Source organism: Lonchura striata, chromosome 10 (genome assembly GCF_050655825.1).
Source record: "Lonchura striata isolate lonStrDom1 chromosome 10, ASM5065582v1, whole genome shotgun sequence".
Classification (NCBI taxonomy): domain Eukaryota; kingdom Metazoa; phylum Chordata; class Aves; order Passeriformes; family Estrildidae; genus Lonchura; species Lonchura striata.
The window spans coordinates 14,414,428-14,433,051 of NC_140712.1; the positions used below are offsets into that span (position 1 = coordinate 14,414,428).

Sequence of the window (18,624 nt, forward strand, 5' to 3'; positions counted from 1 at the left end):
AGAGAGAGACACACACTGCATTGTACAGTGATCCAAACATCACACACTGGCTCTGGCTGTTCTTATTCAGTGGTTAAGTGAAAACTGATGATGTGAAAAAAGTCCCTGAGTCAGCATCTTGACTGACAAATTCAAGAAACTTTGATCTCATACTATCACAGCTCCAAATGCTCTTATTGATGTCCTGATTAACTTTGATTTGTACTAAAAATAGAGGTGGCATTCTGCACATTTTCCTTCTATGACCTGTCATAAAACTCAGCTTTGATGCAAAAAATCAAAACAGGTCTTTCTCTCCACTTGACATGCCACAAAAGTAGCTGGGTTTGCTTCATTACTTGCTCCATAGTCATATCAAGCACATTCTGAAGTCTGACAAGATGTGAGACTAGAAAGGATATTATGCACGGGGTTGATATCCCACAGTTTCTTGCCGTGGCACAAAGCTCCAGCATGAGCTCCTGTTGGAGACCTTCACAGGTGAGCACCTTGCATAGGACAGAATGGGCATAAGTTTGGGCTGCTAGCCCTGAAGGCTCAGGGTATCCAAAATGCCAGACTATTAGCAAGGAAATCAACTACTAATATTTTAAAGGTTCTCACTGCTTCATTATATGTAATTGAGTAGCTTAATCATATTATTATCAAAGAATGAAATGTATTTTTATAGCTATTAGCTGAGGATAAAAATAAAGATGTTTTCTAGTAGTCTCTAATTGTGGCTCTTTACATTATATTTTCCCCTCCAAGGAAGCTTGTCTTCCATAATTTTATAAGACCTCTCTTCTTGTTTTCTAGTGGAAAGAGCTCATATTACAGTGTTCCATTTACCACAAACATTGGCAAAAAAACAGAATGTATTTTTTATGGTCAAGATTTCCAGCAACTGCTGAACTCCACAACAATTTTCTGCCTTAGGAACTGAGCTGGTGGGGTGGGAGACAGAGAGAATTATGTCTGTTCATGCCAGAGGACATTGCTTGTCTTAAATGCACCATTTCCCTCAAGCCATCACCTGGACTACCAGTTCATTCCCCAAATCTCCCCTGCCTTTCTTCAGTCACTTACTAAATCACCATTTCTTCAACAGGAAGCCAAATAAATCACTGTTCACTCTGAATATAGGATTGTTCATGTTTAGAGTATTTATTGTGGTAAAACAATTAATAGATTTCTTTTAAAAGATTTTTCCATGTTTAGGAACAAATGGACTCTATGTGAAGAGGGGAAAACTATCCTGTTTTAGAAAGAACACTAAGGACACATGCAAAGTTCAAACATCTTTTAAATAATTTTCTCCCAAAATGTATCATTAGTTTTGTTCAGCTTTTCTAGTTTGTAAACAACTATGTAATCAATGAAAATATATTTAGCCTACCTTTAAAAAGATGTTTCCAGTATTAAGTGATAATAATAGTAAAATCATATGCAAGACAAAAATATTAAGATCTAGCATGCTTGTGCCTTAACAAGTTCTATTCCAAAATTATATTACATATATTAATTTCAACTTTGTAAATGTTTGTAATCTCAAATCTTTGAGTAGTCAGACAGTGACAAAAAATTATTAAGAAACTGGACAACCTTTCTGTATTGTGAATGCCATTCATTTCAAACATTACTTGCTAGTAAAGTGCTGTTACAAGCAGAATGAAAATGTTAGTGTCTATCGAAAGATGACATTTTAGTAATATTCAAATTGTACTTGTTTTTGGCAAATAGTTAAAAGCATAGACATGTTTGTTTAACCACCCAAAACTAATTCAGTATAAATAATATTGGTTTCAATAGTTCTATGCTAAAAGGCACATACTAATGTTCCAGCAGTTCTTTCAAGTGAGCTTTTGTATGTAGAGTTTTAATTGTGCTTTTAAATAGTTACTGATTCAGTATGACCTTGAAAGTGACATTTGTGCATGTCTAAAATACCTTGTCACAAATTAATCTCACACTCTGAAGGTGTAATTTTGTTAAGTTTAAGATTATATGTATCTATATAACTATGCTTGTTGATCTCTATAGATCTACATAGATATACACATATACATATATTCATACATACACACACAAAAGGGCTTCTTCTGGAACAGCAGCAGAAAGTGCAGTCTATAGTTTTTTGACTTGTCTTCATAATAGAAAGTTCAGGTATGAATTGTCTCAGGATTTGTGAGATCCAAGGGATTATTTGTGATACTGCATATGTCCCATATTACTCTCTTTTCTTACAGGCTGCTTCAAGCTCACTTCACTTCCAGAAGAGATGATTGGTAAATTGTTTTCCATGTGATACTGAATAAGATGACCCACGCTATCAAATATATGATCTTTGGTTCTCACCTAGTGGAAGAAGCAAAAGAATGTATTTAAGGTTAGATTGTGCTTATAACCAGTTGGACATAAACCTAACACATTAAAACCAAAAGGCACTTACACCACTGAACTCACTTAAGCAGAATCATTAGGCTGTTGACAGCAATACAGATCTCTCCTTTGACCCACCATCAGCTCACAAGAAAAGCAGTGGAAAAGCAAACAGACTGTATGCCCAACTGAGCTGATTCTGCACAGGGGAATGAAATAACCTTTTTTTTTCTCCACAAAAAGAGAGATTTTTCCCTAAATCCCATTGAGGATTACTTTTTTGATTTACTCTCTCCTCAACAACATCACTCAAGACTGCTCTTCTGCCAGAAGAAAATAGAATTGAAGTGACAACAAATCTTTTCTGTATCCAGAAATTCATAATTAAGGATAGAATTATTTATTTCTAGCACTAACAGTGGATGTGTTAAGTATATACACTAATTATCAGCACCTGGATTAACAGTATTTAAGTTCTTCCCTGCTACTTCCACAGTACTTCAGTGCTTCTAAGTTTCTGAACTTTCAAATCTACTGCAGCCACTGGCTATATTTCAATTAACCTGGATGAAATCAAATCACTTCCACTTCACGGAATGCACCCATGCATTTTGATTAAAATATCTGAACAGCACTGAAATTTCATTATATGAAATATTCATACCTTGCCCTCAGGATCCACCAAGAGTAGATGCTTTGCCTGCCCTCCCTGAAGTCCACTGAGGACATACTGACCAGGTGATGTTGTGCTTTCTCGTACCAGAAAATCCCCATCGTTGACTAAAAGGCTCTCTGCTGCTTTCCTGTTCAATTTGCCATGGTAACAATCTTCATTCTTTAGCTGTTGCTTTATTTGTGGCAGAACACAGAGACCAGCTGTGTTGCTTATGGCACACTGCTGAACAGGTTCCGGTAACTCTAAAATTAAATGAAAGGGAATGTATTGGACACTTCACTGAAAACTTCATCCGAAAAGGATGCAAGCCAGTATCTTTATTAGCTTTTAAAAAAATCAAATTATTCAGTCTTGAAGCAAACCAACATTACAGACTCTAAGAATATGCACACATGAATGCTCATGACCCTCCAGTGTATTAGGCAAAATTATCACACCACCTCTTCCCCTACCTTAGATGGGAAAGCCTTTGGTCGCTAGGCAACAGGGATTAGAAAGAGGAATTTTTCTGATGCTGTACTGGTTTGGGGTTATATTTCTTTGTAGGAAAAAGTCAAATTTTCCCTGTAAAAACAAGATTTTTTGGGGCTTTTTAGCTTTTATTTTTTCTCCCCCTCAAGATCTTGTTTTTCCTTCTTCCTTAACAAGCTCTGAAGAGATTGTCACAGATCATTGGGAGAGTCATGTTGAGTGGCTCCAGCTATGTGCAGGAATGTAAGACAACATAGCCAATGTAGCCAGAAGGGAAGGATTACAGCATGATGCATTTGCTGTTAAAAAACGAACAATTACCAAATGTACTAAAAAAACTGGGTGGTTTGGGGTATAGCCAATCAGACTGCAAATGATTCACAGGATTCTTCTAAGGAAAATAAGAGGATACCACTTCTTCAATGGAATTGCACAACCTAAGGCTCCTCGGGATATAAGCAGTTCCTTTTAGAGCATGATACAGCCCCAAGTTAGAAATGTCTCAATGGTCACAGATTTCTTTATTTTGTTTCCTTTATTGTCCAGTCCTTGTTCCACTTTCTTGAGTGGAGCCAACTCTGACATAAAAAACACTCAGTGGGAAACCATAAAAGGCAAAGCTAATAAAGTATATTCAATAATGAGGACAATCAGTAGCAACTATATAATAATTTAATGGATATCCACCACTTTGAGTCCATAAATCAAGTTCAGACATACATTTAATTTATACCACAGGATCAAAGAGTTTGATTTAGAAATTATTGGATGAGATTCAATGGTCACTTATGAAAGAACTGAGAAAAGACAGTCACCATAATCCCACTTTAACCTGGCATGCTACTGCCTGTGAGGCAAAGGCATCTGAGGTCATTTCCACCTTAGCGTGGTTAAGACCTTGAAGATACAGGAGAAGCCTCTTCCTTGAGGCAATGTGCATTCACCCAAACTCCTACCATCCTAAAGATGTGCTTTTTAATACCTGTGGCACTCTATATTCATTGTCATCAATGGACTACAGAAGATGGAAGGTTACTCTGCTCGTTTACATCACTATTTCTGCTCTTTAATACCTTTTCTCTTGAATCTAACAAGGAAAAAGAACAACCAGGATAGATTTCTTCCCCCCATCTTTTCTATATTTCTTATGGGAAACCTGAATCTTTCTCCATGCAGAGAAATGAAAAGCCCCCCTCCTTCCAGTGCTTAGACAGGAATGGCATTGCAATGGGAACCTACTGGCCTGGCGCAGAGGGCTCCCAGGGATCTGTGCTGTTGCTGGACCTCGGGCTGCAGAGGCTGCAGAATGCAGGGACTGGGTGTTGATGTAACATGGATCATCAAAGAGATCTGCTTTGTAGGCAGGTTTCAATGAGGTTGCCTCTTTTATTGTCTTCTGTGATCTCTCATCACATTTACCTGCAATTAGTATATAGTATGCACAGATTTCCTTTTTTTTAACTCAGCTTTCAGCTTTAACTGTAAAAGCTGAAATAGGAATTATGTTCTTCTTTATAGCCCACTAAAGGAATTCAGAAGGAAAATAAAAATGCAAATGAACTTATTTTCCTGTATGTCTAGAAAACACCAGGTCCAAAATTAATTAGAATGAAGTTTTCAGAAATGTTCTGCACTAGTCCAGTTCTGCTTCAATCAATGTCAGCAATGAACCCTCCACAGACTGGAAAGAAATTAATACACATGCCTCTACAGAAACACAAACCATACATGTTATTTGTTGCAAAATCCTTTCCTTCCCCTCTGCACCACAAAAAGAGCTTGTGGGAAGCTGAGCAATTCTCTCGCTTGCTATTCTGGTGGAGAAAGGAGAGATGGAGGAGGTTGGTGCTTTGAGGCTCAGCCTAAAGAGCCCAAGCCACATCTGTCAGGTTAAGATCCAAGCCTAGGAACAAGCTAACAGAATATCCCCTGCAGGGTATGAAAATAATAGCTCTTCAGCTAGCCAAATAGCAGGCATATTTTTGCTCTTCAACAAACGTTTTATTCATAGATCTATTCATTCATTCTTTTATTTGTTCACCCTCTTTTTGTAGAAACCATTTGATTCTCCTTTCCTTGAACTGGAAATAACACAAGAAACTGAAGTATCCCCTACAGACAGTGTAATGGCTCGCTTCAGAGCCGTGCAGGTGGGAAATCAGAAAGGACCTCATTGTGCAGTGAAACAGAGCTGAGTAAATGTGCTCAGGGCATCAGCTGTGGCAAAGGAAGTCCAGAAAGGGATGGAGGCTGATGATCTCCTGGGGTCCCTGAGAGCAGATTTTGCTAAAGGCAAATTGATCCTGGGCACAAAGCTGCCTAAGGCAGGGGAAGGGCACAGTCACACTGAGAAGCCAGGGATGCTGGAAGCAAGGGGCCAGGCTCTGTTGGAAAAACCCAATGCTGATACTTTGGATCTCACTGAGCATTTGCAGGAGAAGGGATATATTCAGAGACTGATAAGTAATGAAATATCTTCCTTTTTCAAATGGTATGAAGAAAGGGAATAAACCAACAAAGAGTATGAAAGAGAATTAAAAAAACAAAGAGCTACTGTACAGTATCATGAGAAGTAAAATGAGTAAGTCTGCCAGCAGACATGAAGATAGATTAGTGGCCTTTAGAAAAGCTGTAAGGCTTTTTTGTCTGCCCTTCATCTGGGGAACTAAAAATGACCCACTAAGTAGAACACTTTTCACCATTGTATTGAAAGCCAAGGGGCAGCTCTTTCAGGCAGCCTGCCCTGGTTAATTCTGCAGATGCATGAGAAGGAAAAGAGAGTACATACCCACAGTTTTGTTTTCTTCTGGACAATTTTCATATATATTGATGAAGGTTGGGATACCTGTCTATAGAAAATTTTTTAAATCAGTCACATAAAGTAGTCCCCTAGAAAAACTCAGGTAACTTCAAAATATCCATGCATTAGTTAATAGACATATGGGTAATTAAACATGTTCTTCACCAAAAAATCCCCATCTCCTCAAATAATATTTCACACTGATACACTTCCTTCTTTAGATGTCATGTCTGGACTCCAACCTCACATAACTGCCCAGTTAGGTATCTAATGTTCAGTATATATACAGTATAACTCGTAGGTAAGAAAGCTCAGATTTTCTAATAAGTGTCCCTCATCATAAAATCAACTAGAGGTATCATGGTTTGAAAGTGAAATGGTTACTAAATTGTTTGAGCAGCATTGAAAGAAAAAGGAAAACCAAAAATTAACACCCCATGGGAGAAAGTAATTTGCATTTACATTCAGGGTAACTCCTTGCAATAACACTGGCGAGCATCAGGTGCAAACTCTGGATATAGTAAAATATTTTTAGATTTAGAGAACTGTTGGGGAGGTGAGGACCTGATAAGCAGAGTATGGTTCATGTCTGCGGGGAATGCTGAGCAGCAAAAAATGGATGGAACAGTAGCACAGGAACATGCCCAGGAGTGGTTGCCACCAAACACAAATAACACTTGGGAGCAGCAAGTTTTTAGACAGAACCAACTGGTTTCCAGCAGGCACATCTGAGTGTGCTCCCTCTGAGCAAAGTGGTGGTGCCTTCTTTCCTGTGTGGGGAAAGGATGGTGCTCCCAAGGCCTCACACAGCAGACTCTGAAATCTGTGCAGCCAATCTGAACTTGGCTTGTTTTACTCCCCGATTGGTTTTTATTTCCCACTATGCTAGACAAGAGCCACAGATATCTTCTGCTGATTTAACAGAGCTTCTTGAAACAATCCAAGAGCAATGAATATTGTATATATATTGCAATCAGTCAATGTTGTATGTATAAGTTGTAGAGCATAATGGACGGGATGAAATATTTATTAGATCACAGAATAGGGAGCCAGGAGGTCCCAGATTTTGCAGATGTTCTCTCCAACAAGCCATTTAAATTGGTATCTATTTTCTTCTCAGAGCTAATGAGTGAACAAGGGAATATTACTCGGACTCCTGAAAGTACTCTAAGGACAAACCAGTTAATATTCAGAAAGTGCTTTGGGATTCAATTATGTACTAAGCATCATTAAATCTAGCCTAAAAAAACCTTTTCCCAGGATAATCAGGACCTGGTTCTAATGTTAATGCCATGCTTTAACACCACAGAAACATTTTATTATTCACTCCCATAATAGACAGCAAATATTTATCCCAGCAGATGTACTTACTGAGCAATACTGCTTTTTGCACTGGACAGGACACTTAACCCTTTGGTCTGTCTGCACTTTCATTCGCATGTCTAACACTCCACCAGTGGGAGGCTCCTTCCCTGGAATTTCGTTGTAATATTCATGATGATCCTCCCTCTCCTGTGAATTCCCAGCTGATCCATTAGCATTTGCTGCCTCACTGAAAAAAATATGCGGGGAAAAAATGAAGCTTCTGATGTAATCAATTGCTCTAGTGCAGGCAAACATCCCCAGTGACTGCACAACGCACAATACACAGATCCGCCATATGGAGGCTGTAAAGTGCTTTGGGCTGGAACTTTCAGAGCTGTTTATTTTTCCAGTTACTTCTTCCTGAAGTAAAACTAGTCATGACAGTTTGGGGTAGAGGGAGGTACAGTCATTTAATTAGCACCAGGCAGCCCAGATATATTTTCAAGTTAAAGAAAAGGTAAGAGAAATCTACTGAAACTTTAAGAATTCCAATGCTTTGTTCACTAAAGTATCCAAAATGTTGACCATTAAATTAATTCTTATCACTTCTTGACTGATCTCTATAAATCTAGATATTGCTGGGGGACAGGCAGACTTCAAGAGAAAAATTAAAACCTCATGGCATTTAGTCAGACAAGCCTGCAACTGTTTTAGAAAATCAAGTATTGCTACCAAAAAAGAAAAAAAGAAAAAAAAAAAAAAAAAAAAAAAAAAAAAAAGTAGCTGTTCTCAGAAGCATTTACCCCAATTTTAATAACCACAATCAATATTCTGGTTCAGCTTGAAGGGAACGCTGAATGACATGAAGAAGAGCACACAATGGTTTTCTTGAGCTAAACCAGAATGATGGTAGTTTAAATGTGCAGCTGATACACTGCAAAACATCTAGGTGCTTCCTGTACTGTCTCCGGTCCCAAAATAAAAAAACTCATCTCAAATCTTAGTTCTCTGATTAACAAGAGTATAATTGGATAAAAGGCCAGGAGCAGGAAAGAGATAAAGTTCAAGTAGTTGATTATGTGATATGCAGTGCAAGTATTTGATTATGTGATTCATAGTAGTTTGGAAGGGAGTGACTCATTCACACAGCAATATCCGACTCCTCTGCCCAAGGACCATTCTCAGAGGCTGGCTGTGGGTAATGATCAAGGAGGAAATCTAATTACCCTCTTCCATTTCTCCCTGCTCCTATTCTGCTTGTGCCATAATCTAGCAGGACTTCTTAGGAAATAAAGGCTTTTCTTAGGAAAGACAGGTTATTTTCCCCAGGAAAAACAGACCAGTTTTAGCAGTGGAATTGCAACCACTATATATGTTGAAATAAATATAAACTGGAGTTGCATTTATGCAATAAAACCAGCTCTGCTGTGATGCATTAGGCCCTGTTCCAGTGACACTGCCTGCTCAGGACTCCTGTGCTCAGGGTGCAGGTAAGCAGTGCCTCAGCTTTACCTACTCATGGGAAGTAAACAGGCAATCAAATTTGGTGTTACGGTAAAAAGAAGCCTGAGAAAAATAGGCATGGCTAATCTGTGAGGAGAGCCATAAATTAGAGCAAGAATTGCGTCCCCAGTGCAATGGAAGAAGGGTAATTGAAATGGGGAATCATGGTCCAGAAACTAATCTAGGCCTTGTATTTTGGGCAATGTGCAGAGGACGGGGCTTCTCACTTTAAAACGCCAGGTGGTGGCTGTGTTTATTTCAGTTCATGAGGCTATGTAAGTCATGCCAGGTGAAAACTGAAGCTGCTGCCAGGACATGAGCAGAATAGCAGAAAGGTGAATTAAAATGCCTTTTTTCCTCACCACACACTTTCTACAGCTGCAACAAGCTTAAACTTGGCACAGGTCAGGACTGAGCTCAGTCTCTGTGTGTCTGCTATTTATAGAGCTGAACTTACTTGGGAAGAGTAATTTGAACATTTGTTTAACTTGCATGACTTAAAATAAGGCTGCTTTATCTGAGGAACAATACAGCTTAATTCTGTGTTCTGCACCTGTACAAATGTCAAAAAATCAATGGAGTTCACTAGAATAAGCTAATTTTGCTATCTTATATGCTGCACATATAGACATACATTTGAATTATCTTATGTCCAGAAAGCATATTCAAAGCATCTTACTTATGGATCACTCTTCGTAGTCTATTATTTTCCTGAAAAGTACTAAAGAGAAGGAAACTGCCAGTTATGTGACTGCGAATGCTGACCTTTCATTAGATGTAACCAGGCTAGATGGGTTCTTCAGGTACTGTCTGAACCGGAGCTCAAAAGCCTGCCCTATGGTGTTGATCACCTCCTGTGCCATCCCATTGGGACATTCCAGGATGTGGCATGCTGAAAAGAGATACCATACTTTAAGTAAATGCAGTTTATACCAGAAAGTAGAGACTCAAGCTATATTGCTTGTAGCAGAAAAGCAAAGCTCCTATCCCTTCATGGAGCCAGCAGCTAGTACAGCTTTAGACTGACCTGCAGATTCCCACTACATTCCACAAAAAATATGACATTTAAAGCCACAGCCTGCATACTATTACCCCTATACATACAGCAAAGCCAGAAATTGTACAGACTATTGAGCTGAGTTCAGTAGCTTCCTTATTTTAAAATTCAAACAATTCCTTGTTAATACAAATAAAGCAATCATATAAACACATATAACAACAGGAAACTTGTTTCAATACCTCTCTGATTAACAGGGTCTTTTGCTACATATGCCACGTAGTCTGTTGTATCCTACAAGAAAGAAGCAACAAATGTCTTGAACATTTTAATTATGAACAACCCTACCACCACAGCACAGCAATTGCATATAGACAGATACATTTTTAGCTTTAAAATGCATGCTTCTTTTAGGGAAAAACAACCAGAGGTACTAGCAAAGTGAGCCAAGGAAAGTGTCAGTAACACACTGGTGGCTATCAACACAGTAATTGTCCCATGTTCTTTTTCTTCTAAAAAATGCACTAGACCATTTGTCATTCTTTGGGTCTTCAATAAACCATGTATTCAATTCCAGCTCTGCAACAGGAGTAGAAACACAACTGGTGCCTCATCAGCCAGCAGTGCTGCTGCTTCCACTGCTGCCATGGAGCTCACAGCCTTTCCAATGTAACACATCAGGGCTGTGTGACTGCTGCTCACAGCTTTTGGCTGGGACAGTCCTTACCAGAACCAGGAGAAGATAAAATAGTGCTAACATACTGCAAAGGACAAGTTTCCAGTATTCCAAATTTGTAGCAATAAGATTGAGTTTTGAAGGCATCTTAGTGAAAAGTTAAACTTTAAAATTACGCAGAATAAAATGAGTATCTGATCCAAATTGCTCCTGCCCAATTTTAGTCTGGCTACAATCAGGTTAAATTACCCTGGATCTTAAAGTTGCTGCTGAGATCAAGCAACCTCTGTATAATCAGTTTTCTGTTTCTGATTCTTTTTCTAGCCAGCACTGATATAATCCTCTTTTTCTAGTCAAATTGAAAAGGGAACTGGAATAGAAAAATTAACATTTCTAATGATACCACAAATGCAGAGAGTGGCTTGATAATTCAGTGTTATAGTAAATTGTTGAGGTAATGAATAACATTCTTTTAATTATTAAAGATGCATTTTGTTATTTTGGATCTTTAAGGTGGGACAGGGAAAATGCAATTCACAGCTTAAAGGCATGGTTCTCTTGAGGGAAGATGCAATCAGCTTGCAGGAAACAAGGTCCCATTTGCAATATGCACAAGAACAATCATTTAATAATTCAGAATGAATGACACAAGAGGCAGGTCTTAGGGCCAGCAGAACTTGTCCTAGATAATTTTTTTTTCATCTCTAAAGTTAATATCATTAAAACAAAGCAAGCAAAATATTTCTTATGTGTCTAGTGAACTCAGTTTCCTTCCTTTTCCTTTCAAGTTTTTCTAAAAGTTCATAAATATTTTAGAATAGATATTTTAAAATAAATCAGATCTAGGCAGTGACTAGAAACTAAAGTAACTGGAGCAGCACCTGCTATTTTTTATGTCTTTTTAATGTTTATGTAGATGCCTGGATGATTTTGCTTTAAAATAAAGCCATAACAGGCTTAATTATCAGAAAGAATAGTGCTACTCCTTCACAGCTCAGAGCAAAATGAACTTCACTTAGACCCTGAATGTGGGGCAAGTGAAAAAACAGGTCTTGTGGAAACAATCTCCCATTTTAAATGTAAGTGGAATTTTGAAAAAATTACCTGAACAAGACAACAAGTGTCCCTTACGTGAAGGGCCACTAGATTTATAGTTACCACTGATGAGCAAGACCTCTGTTTTACATTATCCTCCCAGTAAGGAATGTCAGCAGCTGCTCCACCAAGCCCATTTCCTGCAGCACATCTGTGTGCATGCACATCTCTTGCTGGCCCTGCCATTAAGCACTGACCAAACCCAGCCCTGTGTAGCCTCAGAAATCTGAAGTCACTGTGCAAGACCAGTGCAGGATAATAATATTAAAAAAAAAAAACTAAAAAAGGTAAACGAGTCCTAAAGAATTACCCAACCCAGATAGATGCAATCTGGGTTGCTGCTTACAATCATTGCAGTAAAGTGTTTGGAATAGAATAAAAACCCTTTGACTTGAAAACATCCATGGCTGCATGGCTGCAACACTAGGAAGAACAGCCCTATCTGCAGGAAGAAGGTGGTTATGCCACATCTGTCTCATAGGAGCGCTTTGCTTGAGTGAAAACTAATCTAAAAATTTAGAGGTGCCAGTGCTGATGGCTTTTATGACAGGTATTGGCTCACTGAACTGATCAATTCCTATTTTCACATTCGTATTTTGAGATCCCCAAGTCAGAGGGCTTTTAAATGGACTGATGCTCATTGATGGGCAACAGCAAAGTTTACTATGTATCTACTAAAGATGCACTGAGTCACTATTCCGCATTTCCTTTTCAATGTCAGTCCCCCAGCTTTCTTGTATTACTGGTCATGACCCAGAAGTGCAATGTACCCTATTAGTGCTTGTGGAAGGAAAGGATGAAGCAAAGTATTTGCAGGTAACAATTATTACATAAGTTCATTATACCTGCAGAAGTATATTTTATAAATCAATACTTACCGGGTCACCTCCAGAAGCAAATGAGATGGACTGCATGTGATGGTTGGCAATAATCTGAAAAGCATAACAGACTAATTAACATGCTCTTGGGCCACACATTAGAAGACATCAGAGCATATGTCTTCATAGAACAAGCAGGTAAATTCACAACAATCCCATTTATTAATTTATGCATGTATAATTTAGGAAGGAAAGAGATAAAAATAGGAGTATTTTTGAGACTACCCATTCATATTTAATAATGTCTAGATCCCTGAGAAATCTTCCTTAAGGAGTCTTCAGAATTAATTCAACCACAAACTTCTAATTCTTCAGAATTAATTCAACCAACTTCTAATTGTACCCAAAAGAAAGGAAAACCTGGTGTCCTAATTCCCTCCCAGGATGTGCAATGGAGAGGAGACCTCTGCACTACAGACAAACCCCTAAGAGCTCCTTGATGCTCAGCATGGCACCAGCTAAGTGCAGCATTCCTCAGAGCCAGTGAGCCAAATTGAAAATGACCTCCCTGACCTGCTCCAGTTTGGAGCAAAACCTGCTGCTGGCCCGGGATGAGATCACTCAGGGAGCAATACCAACAGCTGAGGGAGGAATTAGGTGGGCAGGACAAAGATGCTTATCATATCTGCCAAGAAGGAAGGGAGCACAGTTCCAAGCAAACCCAGGCTCTCAGGAGCACACCTCCATGGAGCCTAGAGACTTTACACAGTATAATTGATTGTACACATGTAACATCCAGCTGTAAAATAGCTTTGAATGACACCAAAGCCAAACTCTGACTTAATACCTATATAAATTTTTTTCCTCCTAGGACTTGTCAGAAACTACAGTCAGGACTAGTGCCTTCTTCATTAGGTACTTTACTGACAAATACATCCAGAGAAAGAGTTTGTCAAGTGCTCAAGGATCCCTCCCCATGGAACACACCAGCATGAACAAAAAGGACCTGTGTTGTATGTCAATTCCTCCAAAGTGCTTTCATTTTTTAATTCAGAGGCATCATACAATTCAGCTTCACCAGGCATGCACAAGTCTGCTAAAGGGTGCTGCATTCCCTTTGAAGTGCACAGCCTTCCCTCAGAAGCCACAAACGAGACAAAACTGTAGCATGGAGAAAAGGACAGTGATTACATGTATCCTACCTGCTGCGTGTCAGCATTAATCAAAGTGAGGCTGTTTGTTGAAATGGTCAGCTTTATATTCATGCCAGAAAACTGAAGGTTACTTTTGCCAAGTACAGAAGACAGAAACTTCACTGGAGGCTTTGAACAAAGAAAGAAAAGAAAGAGGCTGTCAGCCCAGTCTGTGAGGGGCAGAAACATATGAAAGTCAAGGAGGTTTTATGGCATCTTATTGAGACTTTCAATGGAGCAAGGATAATGACTTGATCAAATGCAAATAGATCTTCTAACAAACATCAGCTCTGAACACAATACTGGTAGGAATGGGTTCTATGTCAATAATAGGGGAAGAAAGTTTTAAAGCAAAATCCCAGTGATCTAAATGCTATAGCTGGCTCAGTAATTCACAATGTGCAATTTTCTTTCCGAACTCTTCTTTGTTTCCAGAGGATGAAGTGCTTCTGGGTGAAGCAAGAAATTCTCTCATTTATTCCTCTTTCAAGAGTAAGTTCATTCCTCTTGAGCTCCACAGTTACAGAAGGAAATCTCTAAGTTCTGCTGGACACAACCCAAGAGTAACCACTGACATTGCCCCTCATTGCATCCCAGTGACTTAATAAAATCCATTAAACACTGCCATTTCAGTTGTGTTTAGTTTTTTGTATATATAAATAAGCAGCAGATAATCTTCCAATGAATTAGCTCCCTCTCACAAAACAACAACAACAAAAAAAACCCCAAAAAAACCCAATTCCAATAGTTTAGCAGCCAAAACCTAAAACTTGTAAAGCATCATGTACTGCAAGGGCTGGTAGAAGGAGGAACTCTGGGCAAAGCATTAATTTTGAGAAAAATAAAGTAGGGCATAGCCTCAGCACCAAACCAAATGGGCTAAACACCCTGCTACCATGTTATTCAGGCTGAGTTCATATGGATTAAAATGCACTAATTCCAGCACGGATTGAAGCCTATTAGAGAATCATGCATCCAGCTTATCAAAAGCAGATACAGAAAAATAACTGCTGAGCTAAAACAGGATTTACCTTCCGCTTTTTTATAGCTCCATTTGTACCCGACACAGCTTCACACAGTCGGCTTATTGCTTCCCTGCAAATAAAAAAATACAGCAGAAACTGTTGGATCATATCACATGCACCATCTGTAACAGAGCCAGCAACTCTGCAATTTATTGTTATCGGCCCACTTATAAACTCTTAAATCTTCTGGAAGGTCTTTCACAGTTGTTTTTCTTTCTTCTTTCCTCCCGCTGTTAAAAAAAAAAAAAAAAACAAACCAAAAGAACTATTTAACAAAATACAGTGATTCAGCAGCCTGGTTTGGATTCTTTGTCTTCATCAAACACATTCATTTCACCTTGTGAGAATTTGTTTAATAATAAAAACTCAAACATAACTAACCAGAAGACAAACAACCTAATGCCTCCAAAGCCTTTTTCTCAACATGATTGATAGGTCTCTTGCATGGCAGGAGGGGCTCCTCCCTGCTTAATTCTTCCTATTTAGCACAGCAGGTGCATGCTGAGTGAGCCCAGCTGGGTGCTTTGATTGACTTTCCAAGGTTTGGGATTTCTTTTCCAAAAAAGAAAAAAAATCCAAAACAACACACCTCCTCAAACGAAAACAAAACAAAAAAAAAAAACCCAACAAAACAAAACCCAACCAAACCCCAAAAAACCAAAACAAAAGACCAGAACCAAAACCAAAAACACAATAACCCAAACAACACCGTGGAGGGGTGGGGATGTATAATCAGCTTCTCCAGTTCCTTTGCAGAGCTATCAGTCCATCTCTTTCCATCTCTGGTAGGAATTCCCAAACTAGACCTTCTCTCTAGCCACCACTTCTCCTCTGCAGGTTCCTCTCAGTTCAGGCAGCAGAAGGGTAATACATAAAGCATGCACAGTGCTCATTTCTAGATGAAAGATAAAGCATACACAGGATAACAGAGTGATGTGCTATGCCTGTTTTCCACACTTGAACAAGGCAAATTCTGGTCTTTGCTCAGGCAAGTGACTGCTTTGGGCATACAGCACAGCACTGATGGCCCTGGTCAAAGTTAGCACAGCAGCTGAGACAAAACCTTTCTGCTGGCTTTACAGTCACAGACTTTTCCTCACTGATAGCTACTGCTTTGAAGCCAACAGGAAAATGGTGCCATACTGGGCTGGGTGTGCTCAGCAAGTTCCCACAGCCTTGCCTGGACATCCCGGCTGGAGCCGCAGCCCCGGCGTCTCCCTCTGCCCTGTCCCACAGGGGCTGGCGCCTTCTCAGCTTAGGGGCCCATACTGGGCACTTCAAACCTCACCCTTTCTCCTGCAGCTGAATTCAGACTTATCTTCCAAGGCTGGGGTTTTGTTTGGTTCTAAAGGGGAAGGGAGTTTGTTTGTTTGTTTGTATTATTGAATTATTATCCAAGGAGCTAACTAGGAAACAAGCTGGTTGGGAAAGCTTGTCTGTTTCCAGATCCCAGCGTGTGTGCGGGAGGAAAACACCACTGGCCTTCACCTCCTGAGAAATATTTAGTCCAGAAGGGCTGAAAAGTATCAGGAGACCACACAATGACAAGAGGCTCCAGCCAGGCATGTCCCATGAAGCAGAGATGCCTGGTGAGGATGCCCAGTGGTGCCCCCAGGGCCCTGCAGATGAGAGAGGAAGTAAAGCTGGCCCAGCGCCGGTGAACCCCGGAGTCACTGCTGCCCCTGCTAGTGTCCCCTGGGCTGCCACAGCAGGGAGCTGTGTGCTGGAAGCACTGAAGATCACTGATATACACTGAGACTTCCTGCCAGGGAACATCCTGAGAAATTCAACCTGGATGCTGTCAAATGAATGGAGACCTCACCCATAGCAATATATCATTAATATTTTCTGAGTGAAAACAGCAGGGAAGAAAAGGGGCACTGACCCTTCTTAGCATTTAAAAGCAAAGTACTTCCCCCTACACAACTGAAAATATGTTTTTAAAGCTAATTCCTGATGCCCTACTTGGTTAGCTCCTGTTTCATTTAGCTGTTACCAGGAGGAAGGACAAACATGACCAAAAAAAAAAAAAAAAAGAAAAGAGGAAGGCATCCTGCAGAATGATCTTGCAGATTCCAATAATTGGCTTGGAAAATGAGAACTCATCTTCTCATTCAATATTAAAGGAAATTAAAATCAGAGCCAAGACATTAAGGCTACTTGGAGCCTTCAAGTCTAGCCTTACCTAGAAAGAAAACCAGATACAAAACAAATTGGAAAAACAGGGAAGTTGTCTCTTTTGGTGACAAATGAGTAATTGAACATGTCCTGAAGCCCATGTGAAATCAAACATTGCAGGAAGAGTTGCCAGCCACAGAACCTGTTCTTGTACAAGCCAGTGTGATGGCTGCCCACTTCACCATGCTCTGAAGCAACTGTCCAGTAAAAAGGAACCAAAAAGTAGCAAACCATTTCTACTTAATAGTTTCTATTACCTCTCTTTGGTAGGGGAAATAGTTGTACTGACATTTCTTGCTGCGTACCTCTGGGTGATTTTCCCAGTGATCTAACAAAACTTTACAAATATTATTTGAAAGGCGTAAAAAGCAAGAGTTTGGTAACACCTGCTGCTACAACTGAACACTTCCTACATGCAGTCATTTCCACAAACTAGAAACTGCACCACACAGTAGGAAGAAACTCTGGATGCATCCATGATAAACTGAAATGAGTGACCCATTTTTGGCATCCATAAGCCATTAAACCAGCTTTTTGTTTTGTTTTTTTTCAGGCCCACTCAGAAGTACAGTTCACAGGTTTTCTCTGGGTCTGCAGCCCTGGAGTGAAACCTGTGGCAAGCACAGCTCCTGCAGCTCCCAGAGGGTGCCCGTGAGGGAGAGCGCCTGTGGGCAGTAACACTGAGCCACTTTGTTTATTGTTCCCCCAAAATGAGAATAAAAGATGAAAGATGGGCTGATGTAAGCAAGCAAGCATGCTGTTGAGGATTTGCTTTTAAGCATCTAGGGCCCTGCCTACACCATGTAACAGAAAGGGATTATGTGGCTCAACAAAGTTGAAATTAATCTTCCAAACAAAGTCAGCCTTCTTCCAGCAGCCCTCCCTGGCTGCACATTTCAGACACCCTTCACCCCCCGCGTCCTGACCGTTTTCAAGTTTGCAAGTTAATGCCCCAATCCAAGCTACAGAATCTCTTTTCCCAGAAATGCCCAAAGTTGATGACTAACAACCAGCTTGATGTAACAGAAGTGGGAAATGTGTAAGAGGAAAAGAGCTGAAGGGCTGGACAAGAGAAGCTCACATCAGGGTCCAGCAAAGGCAGGACCTGCCACAGCAGAGGAGTGACAACCCAAACACATCTTGTATCCAGAGCAGCAAGCTAACCATTACAAAAAAAAAAAACAAAAAAAAAAAAACAAAAACAAAGACCTTCAAGATGAAGAACCTGTCATATTTATTGCTATTTTTTGGTGTTACTTTTGTCATTAACATGGAGTTTGAGATCACAGATTTCTGCAAAACGGGAGGGATGTCCCTAAGAACAAGTCGGGTCATGGATGGGCAAGCAGAAAGCTGGAAAATTGCAATGGAATCTCCTCTGCCCTCCTCACCCCACAGCCACCAAGGGTAAACAGCACCTCAGTGCCCAGCCCTTCTCTAGCTGCACTGTGGTCATTTAGCCTCTGCATCCCACAGTCATTCACAGCACCAGAGAGGCCACACTCTGCCTTCCTGACCATGTGCCT

At 39.9% G+C, this 18,624-nt stretch overlaps 1 protein-coding gene across 2 annotated transcripts in view; it reads right to left on the reverse strand.

Moving 5' to 3' along the window:
* Window positions 1-1,122: 1,122 nt before the first annotated feature.
* SHC4 (SHC adaptor protein 4) overlaps window positions 1,123-18,624 on the reverse strand; it is a 28,785-nt gene continuing 11,283 nt past the window's right edge. The window contains exons 4-13 of one of the 2 annotated variants that reach the window (XM_021537507.3): window positions 14,927-14,990; window positions 13,905-14,024; window positions 12,763-12,816; window positions 10,356-10,407; window positions 9,882-10,008; window positions 7,680-7,860; window positions 6,297-6,357; window positions 4,748-4,927; window positions 3,026-3,279; window positions 1,123-2,337 (exon numbers count right to left, since the gene is read on the reverse strand). In XM_021537507.3, coding sequence (XP_021393182.3) covers window positions 2,182-2,337; window positions 3,026-3,279; window positions 4,748-4,927; window positions 6,297-6,357; window positions 7,680-7,860; window positions 9,882-10,008; window positions 10,356-10,407; window positions 12,763-12,816; window positions 13,905-14,024; window positions 14,927-14,990 — 1,249 coding nt within the window. In that variant the 3' untranslated portion in view covers window positions 1,123-2,181. The remainder of the gene's footprint in view (window positions 2,338-3,025; window positions 3,280-4,747; window positions 4,928-6,296; window positions 6,358-7,679; window positions 7,861-9,881; window positions 10,009-10,355; window positions 10,408-12,762; window positions 12,817-13,904; window positions 14,025-14,926; window positions 14,991-18,624) is intronic. The other variant, XM_021537508.3, reaches the window with a different exon arrangement.